This window comes from Ranitomeya imitator, chromosome 2, assembly GCF_032444005.1.
Source record: "Ranitomeya imitator isolate aRanImi1 chromosome 2, aRanImi1.pri, whole genome shotgun sequence".
Classification (NCBI taxonomy): domain Eukaryota; kingdom Metazoa; phylum Chordata; class Amphibia; order Anura; family Dendrobatidae; genus Ranitomeya; species Ranitomeya imitator.
In genome coordinates this window covers 355,437,716-355,460,129 of record NC_091283.1, presented here as the reverse complement: position 1 = coordinate 355,460,129, position 22,414 = coordinate 355,437,716, and the positions used below count along the sequence as shown (strand labels likewise).

At 44.2% G+C, this 22,414-nt stretch overlaps 1 protein-coding gene across 1 annotated transcript in view; it reads left to right on the top strand.

Moving 5' to 3' along the window:
• The window catches only part of LOC138666566 (zinc finger protein 585A-like), a 158,157-nt gene that overhangs the window by 121,286 nt on the left and 14,457 nt on the right, over positions 1-22,414 (top strand). The window contains exon 9 of the mRNA XM_069754770.1: positions 13,239-13,291. Within this exon, the coding sequence (XP_069610871.1) occupies positions 13,239-13,291 (53 nt within the window). The remainder of the gene's footprint in view (positions 1-13,238; positions 13,292-22,414) is intronic.

Here is a 22,414-nt window from a genome sequence, read left to right as displayed (position 1 = left end):
GCATTCACCAGACATCAACCAACACAATTTCTCACGTGTTAACCTCTGCGACAGATCAATGACTGTAAACAAAGAGAAACTTGGAAATAACTCATGAGAGAATAAAGTTGCATTAAAACCAAGCACATCATTGTTTGTCTTGTGAAATTCTCAATAAGTTTGATGTGACCTCTTCCCATTGGAAAAAATAAAGTTGGATCTAAAATGTCCGACTTCAAAATGTCCGCCATGTTCACCACCCATCTTGAAAAGTTTTTCCCCTCCCATATACTAATGTGTCATAAACAGGAAGTTGATATCACCAACCATTCCCATTTTATTTAGGTGTATCCATATACATGGCCCACCCTGGATATTCAGATATATACACTGTACACTATGTTGCAACTATTGCCCGCAACCCCCAAGAAAATAGGCAATATGTCCTCCTCCCTCTTCTTTGTAACTCCCAATCCCAAAATAGACAAGTACATTCAGAGTTAAATCACGGAATTCTTTATACCTCTTAAAATATATACTTTATTAGATAAGCTTGTAAAAAATTATCTTTGTTAAAATTACAAAAACAAGTGGAAAAACAAATAATCAACAATACCACTCTATGTGATGGTGTCTCTGAAAAGGGTCATGGTAATAAGATAAGTACATCTGTACAGCTCTGGCAAAAATTAATAGACCACCACATAAAAACCGTGTCATGGGCAGCCCAATCTCCAGACCTGAATCCCATTGAAAATCTCTGGAATTTAATCAAGAGGATGATGGATAGTCACGTCACAAGCCATCAAACAAAAAAGAACTGCTTAAATTTTTGCGCCAGAAGCAGTGTGAAAGATTGGTGGAAAGCATGCCAAGATACATGAAAGCTGTGATTAAAAATCATGGTTATTCCATAAAATATTGATTTCTGAACTCTTCCTGAGTTAAAACATTAGTATTGTTGTTTCTAAATGATTATGAACTTGTTTTCTTGCATTATTTGAGGTCTGCAAGCAATGCATTTTTTCGTTATTTTGACCATTTCTCAATTTCAGAAAATAAATACAAAATTTATTACTTGCAATTTCGGAGACATGTTGTCAGTAGTTTATAGAATAAAAGAACAATTTACATTTTACTCAAAAATATACCTGTAAAGAGAAAAATCAGACAAACTGAACATTTTGCAGTGGTCTCTTAATTGTTGCCAGAGCTGTATCTATTTATATAATTGTCTAATGGTCACTTCCATCTGTCTGTCCGTCCTTCTGTCACGGTTATTCATTCGCTGGTTGGTCTCGCCAGCTGCCTGTCATGGCTGCCGCGACCAATCAGCGACGGCCACAGTCCGATTAGTCCCTCCCCTACTCCCCTGCACTCATTGCCCGGCGCCCGCTCCGTAATCCTCTCCACTCACCGCTCACACAGGGTTAATGGCAGCGGTAACGGCCCGCGGTGTAACGCACTCCGTTACCGCTGCTATTAACCCTGTGTGTTCCCAACTATTTACTATTGATGCTGCTTATGTCATGTTAAAAAAAAAAAGCCTGCTATACTCATCCTCCGCCGCCTTTCCCGCTCATCGCCACACTCCCGGGACCGCTCCATTGCAAGCGGCAGCTTCCGGTCCCAGGCCTGGTGTGCGACAAGGACCTGCCGTGACGTCACGGTCATGTGACCGCGACGTCATCATAGGTCCTGCTCACACCAGCCCTGGGACCACCAGAAGCTGCCGCTTGCAATGGAGCGGTCCCGGGAGCGTGGCGAAGAGCGGCAAAGGCGGCGGAGGGTGAGTATAGCAGGGCTTCCAACGGGCCTTCGGAAGGTGAGTATATGTTTATTTTTTTTTAAGTCTCTATACTACGTGGCTCTGTGCTGGGCAATATACTACGTGGCTGGGCAATATACTATGTGGCTCTGCTATATACTATGTGGCTGGGCAATATACTACGTGCCTGGGCAATATACTACGTGGCTCTGCTATATACTACGTGACTGGGCAATATACTACGTGACTGGGCAATATACTACGTGGCTCTGCTATATACTACGTGACTGGGCAATATACTACGTGACTGGGCAATATACTACGTGGCTCTGCTATATACTACGTGACTGGGCAATATACTACGTCACTGGACAATATACTACGTGGCTGGGCAATATACTATGTGACTGGGCAACATACTACGTGACTGGGCAATATACTACGTGACTGGGCAATATACTACGTGACTGGGCAATATACTACGTAGCTGGGCAATATACTATGTGGCTGGGCAATATACTACGTAGCTGGGCAATATACTACGTCCCTGGGCAATATACTACGTGCCTGGGCAATATACTACGTGGCTCTGCTATATACTATGTGGCTGGGCAATATACTATGTGACTGGGCAACATACTACGTGACTGGGCAATACACTACGTGACTGGGCAATATACTACGTCACTGGCCAATATACTATGTGACTGGGCAATATACTACGTGGCTGGGCAATATACTATGTGACTGGGCAATATACTACGTGACTGGGCAATATACTACGTAGCTGGGCAATATACTATGTGACTGGGCAATATACTACGTCAGTGGGCAATATACTACGTGACTGGGCAATATACTACGTGACTGGGCAATATACTTCGTCGCCGGGCAATATACTACGTCGCCGGGTAATAAACTATGTGGCTGGGCAATATACTACATGACTGGGCAATATACTACGTGACTGGGCAATATACTACGTAGCTGGGCAATATACTACGTCACTGGGCAATATGCTACGTGCCTGGGCAATATACTACGTGGCTCTGCTATATACTATGTGGCTCGGCAATATACTACATGACTGGGCAATATACTACGTAACTGGGCAATATACTACGTGACTGGGCAATATACTACGTGGCTCTGCTATATACTACGTGACTGGGCAATATACTACGTCACTGGCCAATATACTACGTGGCTGGGCAATATACTATGTGAATGGGCAACATACTACGTGACTGGGCAATATACTACGTGACTGGGCAATATACTACGTGACTGGGCAATATACTACGTGACTGGGCAATATACTACGTGACTGGGCAATATACTACGTGGCTGGGCAATATACTACGTGACTGGGCAATATACTACGTGACTGGGCAATATACTACGTAGCTGGGCAATATACTACGTGACTGGGCAATATACTACGTGACTGGGCAATATACTACGTCACTGGGCAATATGCTACGTCACTGGGCAATATACTATGTGACTGGGCAATATACTACGTGATTGGGCAATATACTACGTGACTGGGCAATATACTACGTGGCTCTGCTATATACTACGTGACTGGGCAATATACTACGTCACTGGCCAATATACTACGTGGCTGGGCAATATACTATGTGACTGGGCAATATACTGCATGACTGGGCAATATACTACGTGACTGGGCAATATACTACGTAGCTGGGCAATATACAAGGATTCAAGGATTCAAAGAAGCTTTATTGGCAGGACCAAATACACATCAGTTTTGCCAAAGCAAGTGTATAGAGGCAATAGGGATAGGGACTGTGGGGATGTTGGGTAGGGGAGGTGGATGGGGCAGATCTAGGGTGGGGGCTATAATCCATGGCATAGGGGAGGTGGATGGGGCAGGTCCATTGTGGGGGCTGTAGTCCATGGCATAGGGGAGGTGGATGGGGCAGGTCCAGGTTGGGGGCTATAGTCCATGGCATCATAGTTCTCTTTCTCGCAGTCTATGACATTCGCTCACATACCGCGCTGCTATCTCCACCGCTCTCTCTTCTTCTCCCAGCAGGATATATGTTTTCTCTTCCTCCTTCATGGTGATGAAGTCTGGGAAGAGATGTGAGAGTCTCCTGAAGTGAGTGTCCCTCACTGCTGAGTATTTGGAGCAGTGTAGCAGGAAGTGGGTTTCGTCCTCTATGGCCTCCTGGTCACAGTGTTGGCACAGTCTTTCCTCCCTGGGCTTGTAGCTCTGCCTGTGTCGGCCACATTCGATGGCCAGACTGTGGGCACTGAGTCTATATCGGCTCAGGATCTGGCGGTCTCTGGGGTCCGGGAGTTTCTCCAGATATGGGGCCAGTCTGTAGTCTCTCTGTAGGCTCCGGTACATGGTCAGTTTCTGTGAGCTGATGATATCATTCTTCCAGTCACTGACATACCTCTCCTGGCCTTCATCTGCCATCTTCCTAATTCCGGCTTTTGTCAGGTTGTTGTGATTGGTGTTCTGCTCCGGTTGGGTTTGGCTGGGCTGTTCCGGGGGTTCTGGTTTTTCTGTTTCACCTTCATGTATCAGGGCTTTATGGTGATGGGAGCTTGGATTGCTCTATTGCAGGTGAGCCCGGAATGACAGCGCCTTCTTTAGAACTGTTAGGTGTAGAGGGAATCTGCCCAGCTCGGCCCGACAAGCACTGTTGGAGGTGCTCCGATGGACCTGGAGAAGGTGCTTGCAGAATTCCAGGTGGAATATTTCTGTTGGACTGGAATCCCACTTTGACCAGTCTGGGTAGGTGTGAGGACCCCAGACTTCGCTGCCATACAGGAGGATTGGGGCGATGATGGAGTCGAAGATTTTTAGCCAGACCCTCACTGGTGGCTTCAGATGGTAGAGTTTCCTTCGGATGGCATAGAAGGTTTTGCAGGCCTTGTCTTTCAGGGTCTCTATGGCTTGTTTGAAGTTCCCTGACCGGTGAATCTCTAGGCCCAGGTAGGTATATTTGTCCGTTCCTGTGAGGTCGCAGTTGTTGAGGATAAATGATGGGTGTTGGTCTGATCTTCTCTTTCTCCTCTGGAACACCATGGTGTTGGTTTTCTTTAGGTTGACCGGTAGGGCCCAGGTGGAGCTGAATTTCTCTAGGATTTTCAGGTTGTCCTGGAGGCCTTTCTCGGTTGGTGACAGCAGCAGCAGGTCATCTGCATACAGCAGGAATTTCACCTGGGCGTCGTGGAGGGTGAGACCTGGTGCTGAGGAGGATTCCAGGGCGGTAGCCAGCTCGTTGATGTAGATGTTGAAGAGCGTTGGGCTTAGGCTGCAGCCTTGTCTTACTCCGCGGCTCTGCTGGAAAAAAGCCGTTCTTTTGCCGCTCACACTCACGCTGCAGCTGTTCTCGGTGTAGGAGCTTTTGATGACATCGTAGGTCTTTCCTCCTATTCCACTCTCCAGCAGTTTCAGGAATAAGCCCGGGTGCCACACTGAATCAAAGGCCTTTTTAAAGTCCACAAAGCAGGCGTATATCTTCCCATTCTTTGTATTGTAGACGTGTCTCTGAATGAGGCTGTGCAGAGTATAGATATGGTCAGTGGTGCGGTGGTTCGGCATGAACCCTGCTTGGCTCTTGCTGAGGACGTTGTGCTCGGTGAGGAAGGTGAGGATCCTCTTGTTCAGGATACTGTTGAACAGTTTTCCCAGGTTGCTGCTGACGCATATGCCTCTGTAGTTGGCTGGGTCATACCTGTCCCCACTCTTGTGGATGGGTGTGATGAGGCCTTGGTTCCATATACTACGTCACTGGGCAATATACTACGTGACTGGGCAATATACTACGTGACTGGGCAATATACTACGTCGCCGGGCAATATACTATGTGGCTGGGCAATATACTACGTGGCTGGGCAATATACTACATGGCTGGGCAATATACTACATGGCTGGGCAATATACTACATGGTTGGGCAATATACTACATGGATGGGCAATATACTACGTGGCTGGGCAATATACTACATGGATGGGCAATATACTACGTGACTGGGCAATATACTACGCCGCTGGGCAATATACGACATGACTGGGCAATATACTACGTGGCTCTGTGCTGTATACTACGTCGCTGGGCAATATTTTCTACGTGGACATGCATATTCTAGAATACCCGATGCGTTAGAATCGGGCCACCATCTAGTATACATATAAAAATGAACTGCTTAGGATTGGTAATAATGGGACACCTACGGAGCCCTGTAAAAGCCCTATTCTTTTCCTTCCTGCATGTGGGGGTTGCCAACTTAAATCGCACAAGCGGTGCCTTCACTCAACGTCATCTTAAGCTAATAGGCCCAGCAAACCTAACTATAAGGCCGGCTTCACACTTGCGAGTTTTACGGACGTAAGAGCGCAGAAACTACGTCCGTAAAACTCGCAAAAAATACGGCACAATTATTCTCTATGCCCCTGCTCCTATCTGCCGTATTTTACTGATCAGTATTATACGGCTTTCTACGGCCGTACAAAATCGCAGCATGCTGTGTTTGTCACCGTACTGCGCAAGAAATACGCCAATGAAAGTCTATGGAAGCGTGAAAAATACGGATTACACACGGACAAGCAGTGTGACTTGCGAGAAATACGCAGCGCTGTTAGAGAGAAAAGCCGGTAATTCAGTGCGGTGTACAGTAAAATCACACTGACAGCTTACAGTAGAATAGGTAGAATAAATGTGTACACATAGAATAGGTATATATATATATATATATATATATATATGTCAGTGAGACACATATATGTATATATATTAATATTTATTCCAGCGCTATACAGCTTGAAAGCCGGTAATTCAATTACCGGCTTTTTCTTTCTCCTTCCTAAAACCCGACATGATTTGAGACATGGTTTACATACAGTAAACCATGTCTTCTCTCCATTTTTTTTTGCAGATTCCACACTACTAATGTCAGTAGTGTGTATCTGCAAAATTTGGCCGTTCTAGCTCTTAAAATAAAGGGTTAAATGGCGGAAAAAATTGGCGTGGGCTCCCGCGCAATTTTCTCCGCCAGAGTAGTAAAGCCAGTGACTGAGGGCAGATATTAATAGCCTGGAGAGGGTCCATGGTTATTGGCCCCCCCCCGGCTAAAAATATCTGCCCCCAGCCACCCCAGAAAAGGCACATCTGGAAGATGCGCCTATTCTGGCACTTGGCCACTCTCTTCCCATTCCCGTGTAGCGGTGGGATATGGGGTAATGAAGGGTTATTGCCACCTTGCTATTGTAAGGTGACATTAAGCCTAATTAATAATGGAGAGGCGTCAATTATGACACCTATCCATTATTAATCCAATTGTAGTAAAGGGTTAAATAAAACACAAACACATTATTTAAAATTATTTTAATGAAATAAAAACAATGGTTGTTGGAGTATTTTATTCTACGCCCAATCCAGTCACTGAAGACCCTCCTTCTGTGAAAGAAAAAACATAATAAACCAACAATATACTTACCCTCCGCAGATCTGTAACGTCCAACGATGTAAATCCTTCTGAAGGGGTTAAAACATTTTGCAGCAAGGAGCTTTGCTAATGCAATGCTACTCCTCGCTGCAAAACCCCGGGGAATGAGTCTAAATATAGATCAATGAGCTATATTTAGCTTCATTTGCGGTGAGGCGCCCTCTGCTGGATGTTCATAGATCGTGGGAACTTACCTAGAAAGCCTGGGAGCTTCTGGCGGAGAAAATTGCGCGGGAGCCCACGCCAATTTTTTCCGCCATTTAACCCTTTATTTTAAGAGCTAGAACGGCCAAATTTTGCAGATACACTCTACTGACATTAGTAGTGTGGAATCTGCAAAAAAAATGGAGAGAAGACATGGTTTACTGTATGTAAACCATGTCTCAAATCATGTCGGGTTTTAGGAAGGAGAAAGAAAAAGCCGGTAATTGAATTACCGGCTTTCAAGCTGTATAGCGCTGGAAAAAATATTAATATATATACATATATGTGTCTACTGACATTATATATATATATATATACAGGTCCTTCTCAAAAAATTAGCATATAGTGTTAAATTTCATTATTTACCATAATGTAATGATTACAATTAAACTTTCATATATTATAGATTCATTATCCACCAACTGAAATTTGTCAGGTCTTTTGTTGTTTTAATACTGATGATTTTGGCATACAACTCCTGATAACCCAAAAAACCTGTCTCAATAAATTAGCATATCAAGAAAAGGTTCTCTAAACGACCTATTACCCTAATCTTCTGAATCAACTAATTAACTCTAAACACATGCAAAAGATACCTGAGACTTATATAAACTCCCTGCCGGGTTCATTACTCAAAACCCCCATCATGGGTAAGACTAGCGACCTGACAGATGTCAAGAAGGCCATCATTGACACCCTCAAGCAAGAGGGTAAGACCCAGAAAGAAATTTCTCAACAAATAGGCTGTTCCCAGAGTGCTGTATCAAGGCACCTCAATGGTAAGTCTGTTGGAAGGAAACAATGTGGCAGAAAACGCTGTACAACGAGAAGAGGAGACCGGACCCTGAGGAAGATTGTGGAGAAGGACCGATTCCAGACCTTGGGGAACCTGAGGAAGCAGTGGACTGAGTCTGGTGTGGAAACATCCAGAGCCACCGTGCACAGGCGTGTGCAGGAACTGGGCTACAGGTGCCGCATTCCCCAGGTAAAGCCACTTTTGAACCATAAACAGCGGCAGAAGCGCCTGACCTGGGCTACAGAGAAGCAGCACTGGACTGTTGCTAAGTGGTCCCAAGTACTTTTTTCTGATGAAAGCAAATTTTGCATGTCATTCGGAAATCAAGGTGCCAGAGTCTGGAGGAAGACTGGGGAGAAGGAAATGGCAAAATGCCTGAAGTCCAGTGTCAAGTACCCACAGTCAGTGATGGTGTGGGGTGCCATGTCAGCTGCTGGTGTTGGTCCACTGTGTTTCATCAAGGGCAGGGTCAATGCTTTATGGTGATGAAGATTTCATTTTTTCAGCACGACCTGGCACCTGCTCACAGTGCCAAAACCACTGGTAAATGGTTTACTGACCATGGTATTACTGTGCTCAATTGGCCTGCCAACTCTCCTGACCTGAACCCCATAGAGAATCTGTGGGATATTGTGAAGAGAAAGTTGAGAGACGCAAGACCCAACACTCAGGTTGAGCTTAAGGCCGCTATTGAAGCATCCTGGGCCTCCATAACATCTCAGCAGTGTCACAGGCTGATTGCCTCCATGCCACGCCGCATTGAAGCAGTCATTTCTGCCAAAGGATTCCCAACCAAGTATTGAGTGCATAACTGAACATTATTATTTGATGGTTTTTTTGTTTGTTATTAAAAAACACTTTTATTTGATTGGATGGGTGAAATATGCTAATTTATTGAGACAGGTTTTTTGGGTTATCAGGAGTTGTATGCCAAAATCATCAGTATTAAAACAATAAAAGACCTGACACATTTCAGTTGGTGGATAATGAATCTATAATATATGAAAGTTTAATTGTAATCATTACATTATGGTAAATAATGAAATTTAACACTATATGCTAATTTTTTGAGAAGGACCTGTATATATATATAGACAGTATATATATATATTTTTTTCTTTTTGGGACACATGGATCATTTCTATAGCGGTATGTTGGTTTTGCAAGCCTGCGAGAAAACCACGCAGTACGGATGCCATACGGATTACATACGGAGGATGCCATGCGCAAAAAACGCTGACACACCCTGCCTACGGAGGAGCTACGGACCACTATTTTCGGGACATTTCAGCGTATTACGGCCGTAATATACGGACCGTATTTTCATACGCTGAGTGTGAAGCCGGCCTAAGTAGTCATTAATCCTAATAATTCAGAGTTGCCAATCCTTCCTCTTTAGTAGACTCTTGGAGACGAAGCATCTTCAGCCTCGGCTCTTTACCTCAACACAAAGTCTTAAATACTTTTGGTTTTGTATTCAAATTGTAATATTTGAGAGAACATAGAAAACTGTGGGAATATTAACACTTTTTTTTTCAATCAGACATTATTATTGTTTTTGTTAAAGGAAATTAAAATGTTTCCAAACCACTTTTCAAGCAGAATTTATTACTGTAATCTGTTATCTGCGGTGACGTCACTGAGCTTAAACTGCAGAAACCTCATCACTGACCTTTTCCCAAGGTGCTGAGGTCACCGCAGTTCAGCCCGGCTGGCAGTAACCTCAATGATGTCACCGCTGGTCACTGATGCTGCGCTCCCAGCAGCTCATTCACCAGTGGTTATCAGCCTGGATGGTCACATTTTGGCAGCATCCAGGTTGAAAACTATTTATCCCCCAGACATGGATTATGGCATGGGACAGAATGACAAACAGGTGAGGGATATTGTTTTTTTAAATTAATTTTGTTTTATTACAGGAGACTTCTACCAAGATGCCCCAAATCTGTAAGCGATAGACCGCCGTATCCGGGGACTTAGAATCCATGTATGGTTATGTGCACACGTTGCAGATTTTGCTGCAGATCCGCAGCGGATTGGACGCTGCAGATTCGCAGCAGTTTTCCATGCGTTGTACAGTACCATGTAAACCTATGGAAAATGAAATCTGAAGTGCACATGCTGCGGAAAATACCGCACGGAAACGCTGCATTGTATTTTCTGCAGCATGTAAATTCTTTGTGCGGATTCCGCAGCGTTTTACACCTGCTCCATAATAGGAATCCGCAGGTGTAAAACCGCAGGTGGAATCCACACAAAAAACGCAGGACATCCGCGGTAAATCCGCAGGTAATCCGCAGTGCGTTTTACCTGCGAATTTTGCAAACACGGTGCGGGAATATTCGCACATGAATCTGCAACGTGTGCACATAGCCTAAGGGCAGAGACAGACTGCCGTATTTCTTGTGCGAGAATCGCATCATACACCTCATACTGGCTGTCGGCCCTCCTGACCTGAGGTTCACAGCTGCATAGTAATCCATCACGCTGTCTTGCTCAGGTCAGGAGAGGTACCGGGCAGTCCATGCAGTGCAATGCGATTCTCGCATGAGACCAGGAGACCCTAAGAGACCAGGAGAGGCTCCTACCAAGATGTCCCAAATCTGTAAGAGAGACAGCCAGACCCCGGGACTGAGCTCAGGGCAGAGAAATGGGGCTGTAAGAGGAAAACTGGGTGTGCCAAAGGAGGACACAATAATATACATTGCACGGCCCATACATTTTCTTACCCTGTGATGTCACTGTCTATAAGGAAAAACCTTACCCTTGAACCACAGATCTCATACTTAAGGGTATGTTCAAACGTTGTGGATTCTCTGCGGATCCGCAACGTTTTTTGCGGCGCAGAAACGTTGCAGATCCGCAATTGATTTACAGTACAATGTAAATCAATGAGAAAATAAAACCGCTGTGCCGATGTTGCAGAAAATTCCATGCAGAAACGCATGTCACTTCTTTTTTGCGGATCTGCAGCGTTTTTACCCTTGCGGATTTCTATAATGGAATGGGTACAAAAACGCTGCAGATCTGCACAAAAAAACACGACAAATCCGCAGCTGTGTTTTCTGCCAAGAGATGCAGAATCCGCACCAGAAATTCCGAAGGCTAATCCGCAACGTGTGCACATAGCCTTACATTGAGGAGGGGCAAGACCCCGAAATACCGTCTCTGCAAATTGATATTCTGGTTTGGCTTTTATCCAAAGTCATATGGCAAGGGTCAGTAAAGGGTCGATAATGACTTTTAGGAGCTACTACCAATGGTGGAACTAAAGTTCTAGTTCTCTAAATTTGCACAATAATATGTACACACACGGCTCCGTTCCGTACACCTCGTACACACACGGCTCTGCTCCGTACACCTTGTACACACACGGCTCCGCTCCGTACACCTCGTACACACACGGCTCTGCTCCGTACACCTTGTACACACACGGCTCCGCTCCGTACACCCCGTAAACACGCGGCTCCGCTCCGTACACCTCGTACACACGCGGCTCCGCTCCGTACACCTCGTACACACACAGCTCCACTCCGTACACCTCGTACACACGCGGCTTTGCTCCGTACACCTCTTACACACACAGCTCCACTCCGTACACCTCGTACACACACAGCTCCACTCCGTACACCCCGTACACACACGGTTCCGCTCCGTACACCTCGTACACATGGCTCCGCTCCGTACACCTCGAACACACACGGCTCTGCACACCTCGTACACACACAGCTTCGCTCCGTACACCTCATACACACGGCTCCGCTCCGTACACCTCGTACACACACAGCTCCACTCCGTACACCTCGTACACACACGGTTCCGCTCCGTACACCTCATACACACGGCTCCGCTCTGTACACCTCGTACACACACAGCTCCACTCCGTACACCTCGTACACACACGGTTCCGCTCCGTACACCTCGTACACATGGCTCCGCTCCGTACACCTCGAACACACACGGCTCTGCACACCTCGTACACACACAGCTCCGCTCCGTACACCTCATACACACGGCTCCGCTCTGTACACCTCGTACACACACGGCTCTGCTCCGTACACCTCGTACACACATGGCTCTGCTCCGTACACCTCGTACACACACGGCTCCTCTCCGTACACCTCGTACACACACAGCTCCACTCCTTACACCTCGTACACACACGGTTCCGCTCCGTACACCTCGTACACATGGCTCCGCTCCGTACACCTCGAACACACACGGCTCTGCTCCGTACACCTCGTACACACACGGCTCTGCTCCGTACACCTCATACACACATGGCTTCGCTCTGTACACCTCGTACACACACGGCTCTGCTCCGTACACCTCGTACACACACGGCTCTGCACACCTCGTACACACACAGCTCCGCTCTGTACACCTCGTACACACACGGCTCTGCTCCGTACACCTCGTACACACATGGCTCTGCTCCGTACACCTCGTACACACACGGCTCCACTCCGTACACCTCGTACACACACAGCTCCACTCCTTACACCTCGTACACACACGGTTCCGCTCCGTACACCTCGTACACATGGCTCCGCTCCGTACACCTCGAACACACACGGCTCTGCTCCGTACACCTCGTACACACACGGCTCTGCTCCGTACACCTCATACACACACGGCTTCGCTCTGTACACCTCGTACACACACGGCTCTGCTCCGTACACCTCGTACACACACGGCTCTGCTCCGTACACCTCGTACACACACGGCTCTGCTCCGTACACCTCGTACACACACGGCTCTGCTCCGTACACCTCGTACACACACGGCTCCGCTCCGTACACCTCGTACACACACGACTCTGCTCCGTACACCTCGTACCACACACGGCTCTGCTACACCCACACTGTAAACCCCTCCTGACCCCACACATAAACTTCCCCTCATCCAGCACCATGACAACCAGCACAGCAGAGTCCTGCATACACTGAGGCCCCTGATCATGTGACCCCTGACTCCTCCCCTCCTGTGACCTCATCACAGGTCCTGTGCGCACAGAACAGCCATATATGTGGTGTGCGGCTCTGCAGGTGGAGGTAATAATGACTGTATTTCTATGGCGCCAGCATATACTGCAGCACTGTACAATAATCGGGGCTGTGTACAATACATAGTAACTCGTAGCTCACTGGTTACAGGAGCAGCGCGGATCCTGCTCAACACTACAATCTATAAGGAATAGGGGGCACAATAGGTAGAACGCGCCGTCATGTCCGCTCCGGCCATCACTATAGTACAGTGCTGGACAAATTAATTGGGACAAAGCATTTTTTAAGTAAAATCGTAAGTTGGTTACCAGTCAGTGATTCAAACCAGTTTTAATAAATAATAAATAAATCTTGGTCAACTAGCCAGTGGAAAAATGTAATTTTCAGAATTAGTATGTAACAGTGCATTATAACATTTTATTTTTTTTTGCTTTGTCCCAATTAATTTGCACAGCACTGTACATAGGAGTTTTGATATAAAGCCGCAGGATCCGTCATCAGCCGGGATCTGTGTAAGTGCAGTCACCGTGTGCTATTGGGAGCACGGACGTTGTGGGGACGGATGAATAGGAGGGAGCGGATTGGGAGGAGAATTTAGGAAGATGGGAAAGGGAAGAGGTAGATTGGTAAAGTGAGGTGATAGGCCGGTCTAAAGAGACGCTTAAAAATATGGAGGCTAGCTTTAATCCAATCATCCTGGCTATTGCATTGCAGAAAATTAGTACAGCGCTAGAGAAGTCTTCGGATTATGGAGGACGTTAGTCTTTGATCAGTTCCAGAATAGAAGATAGAGATGAGGGAGGATATGTACAGTGAAGCCGAACTGTGAGCTTTGTGGGTGCCAGAAAGAGAGGATTATATTGTACTCTGCAGCGGATGGGCAACCAGTGTAATGACTGGCACAGGGTGGAGGCATCGTTGAAGCGACTGGACAGAAATACGATCCTGCAGCCATATTCATAATGGATTGGAGAGGAGAATGTTTGTTAAAGGGAATGTGTCACCACCACCCCCCCCAGGACGTATATGACCTATTAATATGGGGTACATGTTATAGAAATGTTACACTAGTCCTACCTGTAAGCATCATATTAATGGTCTTGTTGCTGAGAAATCTTATATTCTGTCTTTATGTTAATGATTTCTTTCAGGCTGCGGGGCGTGCGGTGCCTGGGAGAAATCCCTGCCTCCTGTCATCGTAATACTTACCCCCTCCCTTCAGTGTCAGTTATGGCCCAGGAATTCCTGCGCCCTGCACTCCCTCAGAAATCTGTGCCTCATCCTCAATTCTGTGGGCACTGCACTCCACTCAGAGATCTTCTGCGCAGGTGCCGGCAAATCACTGAGACCTACGGCATTCCAATAAGGTGCTCTCCCTACTTCCTCCCTGCATAGTCATCTCTAGGAACGATGTGTGCAGTGCTACATGGCGATGACTGTGCAGGGAGGTAATGGGGAGAGCACCTTATCGGTGAGCACACCGGAGGTCACTGGAGCGGAAGTCACCTGCAAATAAGATCCATGAGTGCAACACCCATGGAAGGGAGGATGAGGTATGCATTTCTGATGGGGTGCAGATGCGGGATTCTGGGGCCGTAACTGACATGCATGGGAGATCGATAGTATTGTAATGAGGACAGGAGGATTTCTGCCAGGCACTGCACGCCCCAGAGCCTGGAAGAAATTATTAACATAAAGACAGAATATAAGATTTCTCAGCAGCAAGACCATTGATATGAGGCATACAGGTAGGACTAGTGTAACATTTCTATCACCTGTATGCTCATATTAATAGGTCATATATGTCCTGGGGTGACACATTCCCTTTAAAAAAGTGACAAATCAGCAGAGCGTAATCCAGACAAGAGTGAATAAGAGCGACAGTAATAGTTTTTGCAGTTTGAAAGGTGGGAAAAGGTCGGATTCTGGAGATATTTTTAAGATACAAGTAACATTAGTGAGTGAGCGATTAGATATAGGGAATAAAGGAAAGATCTGAGTCAAATATGACCCCAAGACACTGAGCGTGCTGCTTGGGAGTAGAGTTGAGCGAATTTGTTCGGATTCGGTTCCGAATACGATCTGCGTCAAATATTGTTTTTACAATATTCTTCGAACATAGTCGAACGTCATGCTCAGAGCAGTTTGCATATCATGGGGATGCTGCTGTATCTCAAGCGATTAGCTTGCAAAAAAAATGATAATCCCATAGTGGGAAAAGTAAAAAAAAAATTGTTAAAATATTTCAAATAATAATAATAAAAATCATCTAAATATATTGTACCCATGAATGAGTATTTTTATGAAAAAAACAATAAAAGTACACATATTTGGTATTGCCACATCTGGAACGACCCGACCTATGAAACTGTCCCACCAGTTAATCCCTTTACTGAATACCATAAATAAACAAGGAAAAAAACAATGCTTTAACATCATACCACCGAACAAAAAGCAAATAAAACGCAATAAAAAGACAAATATAAGTGAAAATGGTAGAGCTGAAAATGTCATCTTGTTCCGCAAAAAAACAAGCTACCACACAGCACCAACAGAAGAAAAATAAAAAAGTTATAGCTCTCAGAATAAAGTGATGCAAAAATAATAATTATTTCTATAAAATAGTTTTTATTGTGTAAAAGTACCAAAACATAAAAAAATATACCGTAACTGTGGTATCTCTGTAATCATACTCACCCAAAGAATAAAACTGCTTTCTCAATTTTACCACAAATGGAACGACATAATAAAAACCCATCACCAAAAATTCCTGAATTGCTTGTTTTCCCCAAAAATCGGAATATAAAGCGATGAAAAAATGTCATAAGCCCTCACATGACTGTCGACCAAAATATGTAAAAATTATAGATCTTAAAATGTGGTGATGCAAAAACTACTTTTTCAATAAAAGCGTCTTTTAGTGTGTGACCGCAGTGAAACATAAAAAAAACTATATAAATCTGGTATTGCTGTGATCCGACCAACCCGAACAATAAAGTAGTCTAATCACTTATACCGCACGAGGAACGGCGTAAAAAAAAAATTAAAATAAAATCAATTCTTCATCTGTTGTTTTGTTAATTCTGCCTCCCAAAGATCGCAGTAAGGCTTGGCGCACATTTATCGTGTGCTCTATTCTAAGCGCTTACACCGGGGTTTCTGTGTAAATCTCTGAAACATGTGATTCAAACAGAACCCTCAGCAGAAGATTCCCTATAATGAGACAGATGGAGGCACTGTGGACGCCATAGGACCTATGATTTGGCAGTGTCCGTCTTTTTAGGATTGCATAAAAGTGCAGTCGGCAACAGTTTTGTGCACTTTTGAAAAGAAGGGCACCGCTGAACAGAGGCCAGATGGAGTCCAGAGTAACTCTGCTGCCTCATTATAGTGAATGGATCCCTCGGGGGTTTCATCTCTCACATCACTCAGAGATTTACATGGAAACCCCAGAGTAAGTGCTCAGCGTACAGCACTGGATAAATATGATCCCAAAGGTTATGTAAAACGTTCCCATAAAAGCTTCAAATTAATCCACAAAAAAACAAGCCCCCACTCAGGTCTGTCATCTGTTATCAGAAATATAGGGGGCTTCCACATTACTGTAGTACAAAGTCTCTGGAAAAGCAAAATGGCTCCTTGCTCGCCAAAAGAAATTCAGCAAATTCTTCGAATTTTCATTCGGCAACATTCATTGCTGCCTGTTTCTGGAAGACAGCCATGGAGTCAAAATGGTCACATCACTACACCTCTATATAAATTCCCAAGGGAGTATAATTTCCAAAATGGGGTCACTTGAGGGGGATTCTACTCTTCTAGCAATTAGGGGCTCTGTATATGGAGCCCGCAAACTGTTCTAGGAAAATCTGAACTCCGGTAGGCAGAGAGCGCTCTGTTCCTCTCGAGTCTCTTCATATGGCTAATCAGTATTGTGCAGCCACATATCGGGTATTGCCACGTTCAGTAGAAATTGTGGGATAAATTATGGTGCCATTTTTACCCACTTCTTGTGTGAAAATGTAAAATCTGGAGCTAAAACAAAATTTTGGTGGTAAAAATGTAGTTTTCTTCACTGGCCAATGGTATAAATTCTGTGACACAGCCATGGTGTCAATATGATCACTGCACTCAATAAATTCATTTGAGAGGTGTAGTTTGTAAAATGAGGTCACTTATTGGGAGTTCTGCTGTTCTGGCACCTCATGGGCTCTCCCAGTGGGCTGGGGTACCCTCAAGCCATAACATTCAAATCTGCACTATAGTATGGCGCTCCTTGCCTTTTGAGCTTTGTACAGTGCCTGAAAAATATTTCCCAATTACATGTAGGGTATAGGCACACTCAGGAAAAAATGGACCTCAATTTGTTGGAAAAAAATTCCTATTAACCCTTAGCAAATTTAAAAACTTGGGGCTAAAACAACATTCTAATGTAAGAAATGTAATTATTCTTTCTTCACCGCTCAATGGTATAAAATTCTGTGAGGCACATGTGTCATTATGATCACTACACCACTAGATGAATTCATTGGAGAATTCAGTTTGTAAAATGAGTTCACATATGGGGGTTTCCGTTGTTCTGGCACCTCAGGGGCTCTGCCAATGTGACATGGCACCCTCAAACCATTCTAGCAAAATTTGAACTCCAATATGGCGCCTCTTCCCTTCTGAACTTTGCCCTGTTCCTGAAAAGTAGTATTCCCCCACATATGGGGTATCGACATACTCAGGAGAAATTACACAACAAATTGTATGGTGCAATTTCTATTGTCACCCTTGTGAAATTAAAAACATTGGGGCTAAAATAGCATTTTTGTGGGGAACATGTGATTTTTTTATTTTCACGGCTCAACGTTATAAACTTCTCTGAAGCACCTGAGAGTTCAATGTGCTCAATACACATCTAGATCAGTTACCTGAGGGGCCTATTTACTAAAATGGTGTCATTTGTGGGAGTTTTCCAATGCTTAGACACATTAAGGGCTCTCCAAACGTGACATGGCAGCAAAAGACAAATGGCGCAAACGGTGCTCCTTCCCTTCCGAGCTTTGCAGTTCACCCAATCAGTGGTTTACCCCCACATATGGGATGCCAGTATGCTCAGAAGAAATTGCACAAACAAATTTTGATGTCAGTTTTTCCTGTTACCCTTGTGAATATAAAAAATATCGGAGTCTAAATACATTTTTTTGTGAAAAAAAAGTTAAACGTTCATTATTTTTTCTCCATATTTAAAAATTTTCTGTGAAGCACCTGAAGGGTTAGTAAACTTCTTGAATGTGGTTTTGAGCACATTCTGTGGTGCAGTTTTTAGCATGGTGTCACATTTTTTTTCTATCATATAGACCCCTAAAAGTCACTTCAAATGTGAGGTGGTCTCTGAAAAAAATGTTTATGTAAATTTTGTTAAAAAAAAAAAAGGAAAAATCGCTGGTCAACTTTTAACCCTTATGACTTCCTAACCAAAAAAAAAAATGTTTAAAAAATTGTGCTGATGTAAAGTAGACATGTGGGAAATGTTATTTATTAGCTATTTTCTGTGAGATATCTCTCTGATTTAAGAGCATAAGAATTCAAAGCTTGAAAATTGCAAAATTCTTGCAAGTTATATGGAACAAATTTTACCACTATTGTGAAGTACAATATGTCATGAAACAACAGTCTCAGAATCAGTGGGATCCATTGAAGCGTTCCAGAGTTATTACCTCATAAAGGGACAGTGGTTAGAATTGTAAAAATTGGCCTGGTCATTAACTTGCAAACCAATTTGGGGTCAAAGGGGTTATGATGGTATGTTTGACTAAAGAGGGAAAGATTCCAGACAAAAAAAGAGATAAAGTTAAATATTAACCTTTTTTTAACTATTAAGTTACATTTTTTAGTTAGGTGGACAGTGACAGCCGGGTAGTGGACTAAAGAAGATGTGAGGGAATAGGGTTATTGGTTCCGGTTCAGAAAGCAAAAACCTGGCCAACAGCTCCATGTAGTATGAACAGGAATAAATGAACGTTTTTATGACAGAACTTGGCCAATTCATGTATGCCCATCTACCATGACAAGGTGACACTTCTCTGATGGGAGTGGTCTTCACTAACATAAATTCTCAGCCCAGTCTTGGTGCAGATACAAATGAACATGAGACATAGGAGATATTTAACACTCGATATTTGTATAGGATAATACAGTATAATAAAGTTGTCATGAATGTGATTTCATCAACTTTGTTCAGAGAATCGGCCAAGCGCATGCACTTTTTCCCCTTGTGATGGTACTAGCTGTTAGGAGTGCCATGAGTGGAAGATCCCGCGCGTTAGCTGAAAAGTAGATCTCATTGGTTGGCTGTGGCCATCTTGCCGTTGCCCTTGAGAACAGTGCATACATATGTGTACTGTGTCCACATTTAAATTAATCGCTATTTGACATGAGGGCATATTTAAAAGGTGCCCTTTCCCACAGACATATTTTTATTTAGGCATCATGACTCCAAGAAATTGCTTTGGACTACACTAATACCTCCTGAATCAAAATCAAGGATGGGGAAACATGTCAAGGTTGCAGTGAATTGGTAGCTATGTGGTGTCCTTTACCAACTGACCTTTTACAAGTGACTTAAATTCCATTTGATCATGTGGTGTTGTATTGCTATTAGTGATGAGCGAGTATACTCGTTGCTTGGGTTTTTCCGAGCACGCTCGGGTGGTCTCCGAGTATTTGTTAGTGTTCGGAGATTTAGTTTTAGTCACCGCAGCTGCATGATTTGCGACTGTTAGACAGCTTGATTACTTGTGGGGATTCCCTAGCAACCAGGCAACCCCCACATGTACTCAGCCTGGCTAGAAGCTGTAAAACATTCAGCTGTGGCAAGGAAAACTAAATCTCCGAACCCTAACAAATAATCGGAGATCACCCGAGCGTGCTCGGGAAAACCCGAGCAACGAGTACACTCGCTCATCACTACTTGCTACCCGTTTCATCTAGCAGGGGTCTTTTACTGTAACCAAGTACCCTCACAACCTAAGCACTATTTGAACCTTAGTTGCAATATTATCATGTAGTATCATGAAGTAGTTATTTCTCATGTCACGTGTAATGAATATCTCCTGCAGTATTGCTAATGCCGATTCCAGTGTCGGTAAATGAGACGAGAATAAACGTTATGGAAGTTGAGTCTATGAGAAACCTATTCAGCTGCCGACTCCGAGGAGGAAACGACTTGTTGTCTGTTGCATAAAATATATACAGTGGGTACGGAAAGTATTCAGACCCCTTTACATTTTTCACTCTTTGTTTCATTGCAGCCATTTGGTAAATTCAAAAAGGTTAATTTTTTTTCTCATTAATGTACACTCTGCACCCCATCTTGACTGAAAAGAAACAAAAATGTAGAAAATTTTGCAAATTTATTAAAAAAGAAAAACAAATATCACATGGTCATAAGTATTCAGACCCTTTGCTCAGACACTCATATTTACTTCACATGCTGTCCATTTCCTTGTGATCCTCCTTGAGATGGTTCTACTCCTTAATTGGAGTCCAGCTGTGTTTATTAAACTGATAGGACTTGATTTGGAAAGGCGCACACCTGTCTATATAAGACCTCACAGCTCACAGTGCATGTCAGACCAAATGAGAATTATGAGGTCAAGGAGCTCGGAGAAAGAATTGTGGCAAGGCACAAATCTGGCCAAGGTTACAACAGAATTTCTGTAGTACTCAAGGTTCCTAAGAGCATAGTGGCCTCCATAATCCTTAAAAGAAGTTTGGGACAACCAGAAGTCTTCCTAGATCTGGCCGTCCAGCCAAACTGAGCAATCATGGGAGAAGAGCCTTGGTGAGAGAGTTAGAGAAGAACCCCAAGATCACTGTGGCTGAGCTCCTGACGGAACTGGAGAAGATCTGCAGGGAAGAATGGCAGATGATCCCTAAATCCAGGTGTGGAAAACTTGTTGCATCATTCCCAAGGAGACTCATGGCTGTACTAGCTCAAAAGGGTGCTTCTACTCAATACTGAGCAGACGGTCTGAATATTTATGACCATGTGATATTTCAGTTTTTCTTTTTTAATAAATTTGCAGAAAATAGTACATTTCTGTTTTTTTTTCAGTCAAGATGGGGAGCAGAGAGTACATTAATGAGAAAAAAAATGAACTTTTTTTTTAATTTAACAAATGGCTGCAATGAAACAAAGAGTGAAAAATTTAAAGGGGTCTTAATACTTTTCGTACCTACTGTAGGTCTCTTTAGTAGATGTAAAGAAGAAAAACTGATTAGTATAAAATAATAAGAAAAATAGTAATAAATTAATGATCCCTACTAATCCAATGCCACCACTACTTTGGTCCCCTTCCAGTCTTTGTATTCTATGGTCAGTACGGATGAACGTGTCTTAATCAGCAATTCAACTTACACTCCAGACTTAAGGCCCCTTCACATTTAGCGACGCTGCAGCGATACCGACAACGATCCGAATCGCTGCAGCGTCGCTGTTTGGTCGCTGGAGAGCTGTCACACAGACCGCTCTCCAGCGACCAACGATGCCGGTAACCAGGGTAAACATCGGGTAACTAAGCGCAGGGCCGCGCTTAGTAACCCGATGTTTACCCTGGTTACCATGCTAAAAGTAAAAAAAAACAAACACTACATACTTACCTACAGCCGTCTGTCCTCCAGCGCTGCGCTCTGCTTCTCTGCACTCCTCCTGTACTGTCTGGGAGCCGGAAAGCAGAGCGGTGACGTCACCGCTCTGCTTTCCGGCTCACAGCCAGTACAGGAGGAGTGCAGAGCGCAGCGCTGGAGGACAGACAGCTGTAGGTAAGTATGTACTGTTTGTTTTTTTTACTTTTAGCATGGTAACCAGGGTAAACATCGGGTTACTAAGCGCGGCCCTGCGCTTAGTTACCCGATGTTTACCCTGGTTACCAGTGAAGACATCGCTGGATCGGTGTCACACGCCGATCCAGCGATGTCTCCAGGGAGTCCAGCGACGAAATAAAGTTCTGGACTTTATTCAGCGACCAACGATCTCCCAGCAGGGGCCTGATCGTTGGTCGCTGTCACACATAACGATTTCATTAACGATATCGTTGCTACGTCACAAATAGCAACGATATCGTTAACAATATCGTTATGTGTGAAGGTACCTTTATGCTCCACTCCATGCGAGACAAAGAGAAT